Source organism: Oratosquilla oratoria, chromosome 25, assembly GCF_046742065.1.
Source record: "Oratosquilla oratoria isolate Oo_2021 chromosome 25, ASM4674206v1, whole genome shotgun sequence".
In the NCBI taxonomy this organism is placed as follows: Eukaryota; Metazoa; Arthropoda; class Malacostraca; order Stomatopoda; family Squillidae; genus Oratosquilla; species Oratosquilla oratoria.
The window spans coordinates 33,687,343-33,697,342 of record NC_134801.1 but is presented as its reverse complement, the minus strand read 5'-3'; the positions used below and the strand labels follow the sequence as shown (position 1 = coordinate 33,697,342).

Sequence of the window (10,000 nt, the reverse complement as noted above, 5' to 3'; positions counted from 1 at the left end):
CCAACCCACATGACTAATGATGGACGAAATCCCCCCCTCGTCGAATAATCAATAATCCTTTCAATATATATATTTTTTCAAATAGATCGTATGACTTCGTGACTCTCTGATCCCAAAAAGTGTATTTAAATTCTGTTAAAGTCACGAAATTCATGACAGAATCACCTCGAGTTCTCAAATTTAAACGAAACATATCAATGCAGAAAGAGTCCTACTAACCTAAGCATCACCTGACCAAGTGCTTGGTAAGCATGGGTTGACGCAGTACTAGGTGTTGCTGATTAAAAGAGCTGAGAACTGTTCTCCATATAACATAACCTCTGAAACATTTAAGTCGTCTGCGTCCTCCGCGCCAAGACCTCACAAGCCTTACACAAATGCATTATAGATAAAATCTTGTACATCGTGCATTTAACAGTCCATAGATTCCCTTGGCATGCATATTTGTCTATTCCCTTTAATGATCTGAAGACTGCTATTAATTCACCTTTATCTCTCTTTTTTTCTTCTTATTTCTATGATGGCAAATATAAAGGAATACAAAAGAGATGCAAACAGTAATAGACCTATTGGTCCTGATGAAGCTGGAAACCATCTCTTTCACTGTTCTCTGTATTCTCTTAATTTCTTAATCTTGTTTATGTCCTTCGCTGTCTATTCTAATCCAGGGTGGTCTAGACATTTTTATTTTCCTCTTTATCTCATACATGCAGCGACAAAAATACTTTTAGATGCGTCAATATGTTGTATGTTTTACTTACAGTTTTGCAAATATATCTGTCGAGTGACAAAGTATTCGTTACAAAGCTATCAGATCTTCTCCCTTTTTTTTTCTGCATAGTCGAATAATCAATAATCCTTTCAATATATATATTTTTTCAAATAGATACTATGACTTCGTGACTCTCTGGCCCCAAAAAGTGTATTTTATATTCTGTTCAAGTCATAAAATTGATGACAGAATCACCACGAGTTCTCAAATTGAAAAGGAACATATCAATGCAGAAAGAGTCCTACTAACCTAAACATCACCTGACCAAGTGCTTTGTAAGCATGGGTTGACGCAGTACTAGTTGGTCTAGACATTTTTATTTTTCTCTTTATCTCATACATGCATGCAGCAACAAAAATACTTTTAGATTCGTCAATATGTTGTATGTTTTACTTACAGTTTTGCAAATATATCTGTCGAGTGACAAAGTATTCGTTACAAAGATATCAGATCTTCTCCCTTTTTTTCCTGCATAGTTGAATTGTTTTAATTTGAGTAACTCATTGATGGTCTTGTTTAGCTTTTGTTGATTTTCCACGTTTGGCTTCATACTCATATATTGTTTAGATCTTGTCATAACAATTTACAATCTTTCGTATATTCTTTTGTCCTCATGACGTTTTTGTAGCCTGCAAATATTTTACTATACCTTGCTGTACTTTCCATCATATCATTTACGTATATAAGAACATAAAAACATAATGAAGGAGACTGCTAGAGATCAAAATGCTTACACTGGGCAATTCCATGTACATTGCCACCTACCGTCCCCTATCCATTAAGTTATCTAATATTATCTTAAAACAACCAATAGTTTTAATGCTCACTACATAGTTACTAAATCTATTCCATTTGTTATTCACTCTATTAGTAAGCCAGTTCTACCCTATTTCCTTCTTAGACCTAAAATTTCTTTAGTTAGACCCATTACAGATACGAAGAAATTACAGACACCAGAACTGACTCTTGTAGAATTCCGTTTGTTATCTCCCTCCATTCTGACATCTTGTCCACAACTATTGTTCTCCTGTAGCGGTCTTTCAGGAAACATTTTATTCATACTTCCATGTCCTCCAATATCTACAAAAGTCAAACGTGAGGTACCTTTTCAAATGTCTTCTCCGGATCCAACCTTCACAGTCCACCCAATCCTCTCTTTCTGCATCATTTTAACAGCTTTTGAATAAAACCTTAGCAGGTTTGATACACATGGTCTTTCATTTCTAACATCAAATTGGTAATCTACCAAATTGTTCTTCTCATCAAAATATTTAATTCATCTAACCTATTACGATTCCTTATGAAATTTAGTTATCGTGCTGGTCGGAGACATTGGCCTATAGCTCCATGTGCTTAGACTTGTTTCTATTAACCAATGTCTCCAATCACGTGGTGGATTCGTGATGGACAGTTACTACTCTCCCGGAGAAGAGCTCAGGGTTCATATAATGCCCGATTTCTTCATAATAATGTGCCCTTAGACACATACTCCCTAACTCCTTTTGTGTGCGTATATATATATATATATATATATATATATATATATATATATATATATATGTGTGTGTGTGTGTGTGTGTGTGTGTGTGTGTGTGTGTGTGTGTGTGTGTGTGTGTGTGTGTGTGTGTGTGTGTGTGTGTGTGTGTGTGTGTGTGTGTGTGTGTGTGTGTGTGTGTGTGTGTGTGTGTGTGTGTGTGTGAGAGAGTAAGAAAGAGTGTGAATGTGTCTGAATGCATTAAGATGGCAATTGCCGACAGAATGGTCAGAGTAGGCGCCATGTGAGGGTGGAACCTCGAGTTCATCGTCAACCAGTGTAAAAATAAAGCAATAAAGATAATGAACAACCAGGAACAGCAAAAAGAACCAGCTACAAGAATCATAATTCCGACCAACAATACCGCCACAGTTCTTGCCCGAACGCTCAAACCCAGCAAAATAGAAATGGTATGCCAGACCAGCAAGACGATCAAATAATTTACAAAAGCGAAAAAGAACAAGGAAGAAAGCAACAAAGCCGGTGTCTACAAAATTCCATGCAAAGGATATAATAAATCTTACATCGGCGAAACATCTTGTTATCTAAAATCCCGCACACGTGAACATCGCAATGTTGTGCAAAACAACAAGACCACAAACGATTGTGTCACAGACCAACACCAATCACCTAATGGACTGAAACAATGCTATGTTGATTCTATGTGAAAACGGCAGGATAAGGATAAAATATCTAGAAGCAGTAATTATTCTGAGTTCAAATACTATATAATGAAACAGAGGCATGTTTGACATTACACCCCCTTTAAACATCTAATTCTTGTAGTTAGAATGATTTTAAATGGCACCCCGTGAGATCCCCTGTCCTAGTTTCCCTTCTTCATCCATTCCAGGATGTAGAAATAGCTGGGAGATTATTCTCTGCATCTGTGCAATTGGAAAAGCTTCAGCAAGCAAAACGTTGAACATTTAACAAAGGCTTCGACCTCACATGGTGTGTCTGAATGTGTCTGTGTGTGAGACTACAAATCTAGATTTATGAATTCTTTTCGATTAGTTCCTTTTTATAAATTATTTATTTATTTATTTATACATGCTTATCTGTTTATTTATTTGTTTGTTTTTCTATTTGATTATCTATTCATTTGCCTATTCACTTATTTGTTTGTTCTTTATTTGTATGTTCGCATTTGCATTTAGCAGTTTCTTTCTTAGCTATTTGTTTAGTAATTTTCAGTTATCTCTAGACGACTTGTCTCAGCCATGAGATTGTATTCTACCCAAAAAAGGGATATAGTAGGCTCAATCTATCCCTATATGGGGCCGTACCACTTTTAGTAATTTACCTTGCTTAGGCCAGAGGAGTCTATTCAGCTAAGAGGCTGAACAAGGACTGATCAACTTTGAAGTTGAGTGTCATTTCCGTCTGAACGGGATGGTTACTGCAATCACGTGTCTTCCTGGTTGTTGTTTTTTTCATGCTTTTCTCGTTAAGTGTTTCGTGCTAGCGTTGCTTAGCCGTCAAATAATACTATAGCAAATAATGGTGTAACCGAGATTAAAAATTGCATGAGCTGCCTACCTTGATTACTGTCCTTGTAGTGCTATTCGTGTAACAAAGAAATTAATAGAAATGTTACTTTGATTGTAGATCATGGTTGATTGCACAGAAATCATACAAAACTTAATCTATTCTTACAAAATGTACAATGAAAGAACTATAGATATTAATCTTTAGATCACCAAAATAAAATGTCCATTTCTTATGCTCAGAGTTAGATTCTTCATAGGTACAGCGGGCAAACAATTCAACCTGGATACTGGTGTTATATCATTTCGTCCTAACGTTGTACTGGTTTTGAGAACCACGAACGTAGAAACTTCATCTCCACACTTCTTTTGAAGTGGTCTTCTCTGACATGAAACTTTCCATCCATCACAGGTGACGTTGGTCAAGTGGAACGAGCCTTATCAGAAGCTAGCCACCTGTGACTCCTCCGGGATCATCTTTGTGTGGATCAAGTATGAAGGACGCTGGAGTATCGAGCTTATCAACGACCGGAACACCCCCGTCACTCATTTCTGCTGGAGCCACGACGGGAGAATGGCGCTCATCTGCTACCAGGTAACTAATCCCGAAGGGGGCTCCGTCTTCCCCGTCCTCATTCCTTGGGTCCTTCCCTTTTCCCTGGTCCTCTTCCAGCCATTGCCCCGATTCACCAGATCCTTATGAATGTGATTATTGAATTCCCTATTGTTTTATCTGTTTTATTTAGATATGACACCTTGACAATGTAAAACCATATTTCTTCATTTGGTTACTGTTTAGTGTGAAAATATTTTCATGTTTGATGTTATCATTTCTCTTCTTTTTTTTTTCTCGAAAAGTCGTATCAGTCCTCTGAAATAACTATCTTTACAATTTAACTCAATTTCTTAACCACAATAGTATTTTGTATTTCATTTTGAATTTCTGAGGCACAAGGGTATTTCTTTCCTTTGGCCGCTATATTGATAAGGTGTAAAAGAGGAACTTGCTACACATGAACGAAACTTCCCACCATTGCAAAAGTTTGGAGAATCTGGGCTCGGAAAAGTGGAGCGGGCGTCTCAGGTGTCGAGGGGGGAAAAACCAAAGCCCGGATGGTCTTCTTTCGCGCCGATGTTTCAGTGGACAAAATTCAGCCGTTTTCATCCCAGAGAACTTTGTTTTATTTTGAACACAATTGTACATCAAAATTTATTGTTAAGGTTTGAGGCTCCATTTAAACCAATAGCATGGAATGAAGTAGTATGTATTATTCACCCTTAAATATCAATAAAACGTCTTAACTTTTTGTGAAATGTATTTTAAATTAGGACTAGAAGAAGGGCTTAACAGTGTTTTATGATAGTTTGGGATAATGTATATATACATACATACATATATATATATATATATATATATATATATATATATATATATATATATATATATATATATATATATATATATATACAACGTCAGGAATAAACGCTTCACTTCCAGTCCATGTTTCCTTTGCCGTGTTTATGCAACGTGTTCACATGGATTAGCTTACAATTGTGAAAAAAGAACATTCTACACACTTTGGCCAAAACAAACATTCTACAAGAACAACAATCTAATTTTGCCCCACCAAGAAAAACTGCTCGGCATCCTAATTTTATTAAGGAATTTGAATTGAAATGGAGTTTTTGATAACAAGAATACTGTAAGACAATTGCTCATCAACAATTCTGCCAACCGTTAAAAAGGATGTGTATACAAAATACCTTGTAAATTATGTAATCAGATTTACGTTTATCAAATTGCAAAACAACTCAAAACGCAAAACAATTAACGTAAAAAATATGGTATATTTAATGATATAAAAAAATTTAATCATTCTACCACGACTAGGAAAATATGAGATCCACACGCTTCGGGTTAGGCCACCAGTGCATGTGGTGGAGATAGGAATGGGTTGACATTGGCGGTGGGAAGTTAGGAAAATAGCTGTGGTGGGAGAAGAATTTGATAGGGTTACAGAAATGATAAGATACAAAGAGCATTAAAAGTTTTTATAGATGTTAAGGCACTTGGGTTGGATGGGTGTCGTGTGAAGTGTCTGACGAAGGGAGAAAGAGTTACAGAGGATTGGCCAATGAGGTTGTTTACATTATGCCTATGGGAGGTAAATGTGACAGTGTGACAGAGGACTGGAGGACTGCATGTATGATTCCACCATACAAAAGGGAGAGATATAAAAGTAGTACCTTTAGAAGGATCAATGTGTTAAGTGTAGTTAGAAAAGCATATGGGAAAGTGTTAATTGCAAAGATTAGGAGGGATACAGAGGAAGTAATTTGGGGACGAATAGTATGGGTTTAGTAACGGTAGAGGATGTGTGCATAAATTTTTCTTTGTGAGGTAGTTTTGCGAGAAGCTTTTGTCAAAAACTAAGGATGTCTTTTGGGCTTTTATACATTTTGAGAGGGCATATGACAAGAAGACATTCTGGGACGTGTTACAGATATATGGGATAGAAGGAAGGTTATTGAGGGCAGGTAAAAGTTTATAGGCGATTAATTGAACTTTGTTAAGATAGTGAATGGAAAGAATAAGTGATTTCATGTAAAGATGGGGTTGCACCACGGTTGCATGTAGCCATGGTTGTTCAATGGGTACATAAGTGGGGTGGACCGGTAGGTGAATGGGGTTTGGGAATGATAAGTAAGATTGGATGGAAACGGAAGGTGAACCAGTTGTTGTTTGTGGTCAACACTGCACTTAATGCTGCGTTAGAAGAGGATCTAAGGCAGCTAGTGGCTAAGTTTTGGAGGGAATATGAAAGGTAAATACGGGTAAAGTAAGGTGATAAGGCGTAGAAAATGGCAGATAGTTGGAGATAAATCAAAGGAGAAAGGCTGGAGGAATCATACTTCTATAAGTATCTTGGGTCCCATGTAGAAAGAGACGTCGTTTTATCACTCTAGAAGGACACTACCATCACGCTACGCAGGACACTAAACAGAATTATTTGAAACTTTTCTTATACGTCCCCCACAGTCTATGGTTCGAGTTCCAGTGGTAGGTTTATTCAATCCAACTATTGTAACTTAGCCCACTTGTTTGATGGCTCTCCTGAATAAAATACTCTGTGAAATAAGTCTACATACCACGTCGCGCGAATTGACATTTGGGGAATGTATAGGACAAGTACCGAAACATTCCTTTTTATGTCCTGCATAGCGTGATAGTAGCGTCCTTCCCTAGTGATAAAACGCATACTCAAAGGTTCAAGTCCCAGCGTTTAGAACTATTTAATCCAACTATCGTAAGGTCACACATGTATGTATTTATCTATGTATTGTATGTATGTATGTATATTTTGGAACTATTTATAGCCTAAATACATTCTCTTTGGGAAGGCTGCTCCATCCCTCTGTTGCTGTATAACTTCGATGTCATGTCATGTTTCTTCTTCAGGATGGGTTCGTACTCGTTGGCTCGGTGGCGGGGCAACGTTACTGGTCGTCCATGCTCAATCTCCAGAGCGCCATTACGGCTGGAGTCTTTACGCCGGACGACCAACAGGTAAGCAAGGAACAGAGGCACAGGGGTAAACAGCAAGGAATGTTGTACAATAGTTACTAGGTGAATAATTTTTAGGATATTCTTTCCTTTTAAGGACATTTTGTCATTTAAAGAGTATTTTCTAACGTGTCTCTTTTCCTATGACACAAGACACAAAAAAAAAAAAATTATTGAATGAAGCTTTTCCCTGATTTTTTTATGTGACATTGGTCTCCCTCACTTATATTCGTTCGCATCAAACGTTCTATCAAATGTTTATCAAATATCAATCAGGAGAGCTACCACAAATCCTTTGACTGCATGTTTCCTTCGGCTGAATAAAATAGCCTGGTGACAAGGAAAATGCAACTTGCAAGTCGCTTTCGGTAGCGACGCATCTAACGGAATTTGTTTTAAACCCTTTGACTGCGGGAAGTTTCACTGAAGATGAAATAGAGACAAAAGAAAGAAAGAGAGAGAGAGAGAGAGAGAGAGAGAGAGAGAGAGAGAGAGAGAGAGAGAGAGAGAGAGAGAGAGAGAGAGAGAGAGAAAGAGGGAAAGAGAGAGAAGGAGAGAGAGAGAGAAAAAAGGAGAGAGAATGCTACGCTCGTGGTGATGAGAGAATTAACCGAGATTTTTTTCAATCTTTTGACCGCATAAAACTTCCTTTAAAAAAAATAGGATTGCTTGGTGGCTGTGAAATGAACACCATTAAGCTTTTTTGGCTGTAAATATATTATCTTTTCTGTAACGGGATTCACTTTCCCTCTCTAATTCTGGTTGTTGCCAGGCTATTTCATTAACTTTCATAGAATTCTCTTGGTGCTGTATGCTGGAGTTAACTCCCAGGGTTATCTGAGGAACATGGAGGGTGAATTATCGTTTCTAATCTATTTATTAAACAAACACATGAGCTACACAGGTTAACTTTAGACACAAAAAGAGGCAATGTAGGAAATATTTTATGTACAAGCTCCCCATCCCCTCTCACCCTGAGTGATTACACCACTTCATCACACTTCCTCATGAACGGTTTTGATGCTAAGCGTATCATCGCTTCTCTCGACGTGGGGTGCCTTTTTATAAACATTCCTGTGGATAGATCTATTTGTTCCATCATAGAGGTATATCACCAAAGACAACCACCTGGAGCTATGCGCTGTGCACGAAGGAGGCTCCGTTCGTCTCACTTGACGACAAGGTGTTTCTACAGGTATAAGGGGTTGCCATGGATTTATTCCGAGGCGAGACGCTTGCGTAGAAAGGGGCGTTTTCTCCGGCCTGTAGAAGCCACACATCCACGTCAGGTATATTGACGACATACAAAGGACGACGAGAACGCAGCACGGTACTTTAGTCAACGCCTTAAGTAACTCTCCGGACTCAGCATCACACCTTTATGGATGCCTTGGTAAACCAACGATTCCAAAAATTCAGTACTCCAACCTAAAATCATAAATATGTCTTAATTAAAGACGTAATTGCGCAAACATATATAGATATTCTACAGCCAATGCCTACGTTAGGGAAACACTCGGCAACTTTAATAATTGGAAAGTTGTACATGAAGAATTCGAAAGGCTCACACAGGTATTAGTAAATGATGGATAATTCAACAACAAAGTAACTAAAGCCATCACCTGACATAAACGGATGGTAAAACGCCTATGAAGAACGTGCCTCAATTCTAATGGGACAACATATTTGCATGTGTTAACGCTCATACACGAGGAATCAATACAAGCAGGGCGAAAAGGAACAACACAAAATCATTAGTATCTGTGCTAAAGCTACGACAAAGGAGACCAGATAGATATCACCATATTCTACAAGAACAGTAAAAGTCACAACCTTGTCATACAAAGTAACCCAAAGAGCAACACCCCAGAGCTTCAGAAAAGTCACCTGGTGTATGAGTATACTTTCACTACTGAAGATTGTGCAACCCCGGCCTGTACGTACATTGAGATGACCATAACAAAGCTATTAATATGTCCAACACTTCACCTCTCAAATGGAGCCAACCCAAGAAAAGAAAAAATAAAGAGGCCCATTGCGTTCACCTCACTAGAGAAATGATAATTATCAGTGGTACTTCCGCTTTGCAAAATGAAAATAACCTATAACAACTACTGATCACCAAAGACCTCGACATCTTAACTTACAAACCAATGATGTGTATATTGTATTTTGTCTTAGGAGTTTTGAATTTAGAATTGAGTCTCTATAACAACTACTGATCACCAAAGCCCTCGACATCAAAGACAAAAATAATTCCCTCAACTTACAAACCAATGATGTGTATATTGTACTTTGTCTTAGGAGTTTTAATTTTAGAATTGAGTCTGTACGGGAGGTAGACGAATGCTGCCTGGGTTTGTGTCAATCATAGGCGAGGCCGAGGTAGTAATGCTCTAACACATTGAGCGTTGATTGGTTTACACTGTGTGACCAATCGTAAAGGTGTTCATCTCTCTTCTATTCTTTCCGTGTAGAAAGTTCAAGTACAGATATAACTCAAGGAATAGTGTTGGGCGGAAGAACTGGAATGAAATGACTGGGTTTTTGTATGAAAAACATAGACATGAATATTAAAGGAAAAATATACAAAACTATGGTAATGCAACAAAGATGATTGTGCGGAGATGAATGTATGG

The 10,000-nt window shown here is 37.8% G+C and overlaps 1 protein-coding gene across 6 annotated transcripts in view; it reads left to right on the top strand.

The window, feature by feature from the left end:
* Tusp (WD40 superfamily protein Tusp) overlaps nt 1–10,000 on the top strand; it is a 126,128-nt gene that overhangs the window by 68,910 nt on the left and 47,218 nt on the right. For all 6 annotated transcript variants that reach the window (XM_076208646.1, XM_076208645.1, XM_076208644.1 and 3 more), the window contains exons 3-4: nt 4,209–4,391; nt 7,257–7,364. In XM_076208646.1, coding sequence (XP_076064761.1) covers nt 4,209–4,391; nt 7,257–7,364 — 291 coding nt within the window. The remainder of the gene's footprint in view (nt 1–4,208; nt 4,392–7,256; nt 7,365–10,000) is intronic.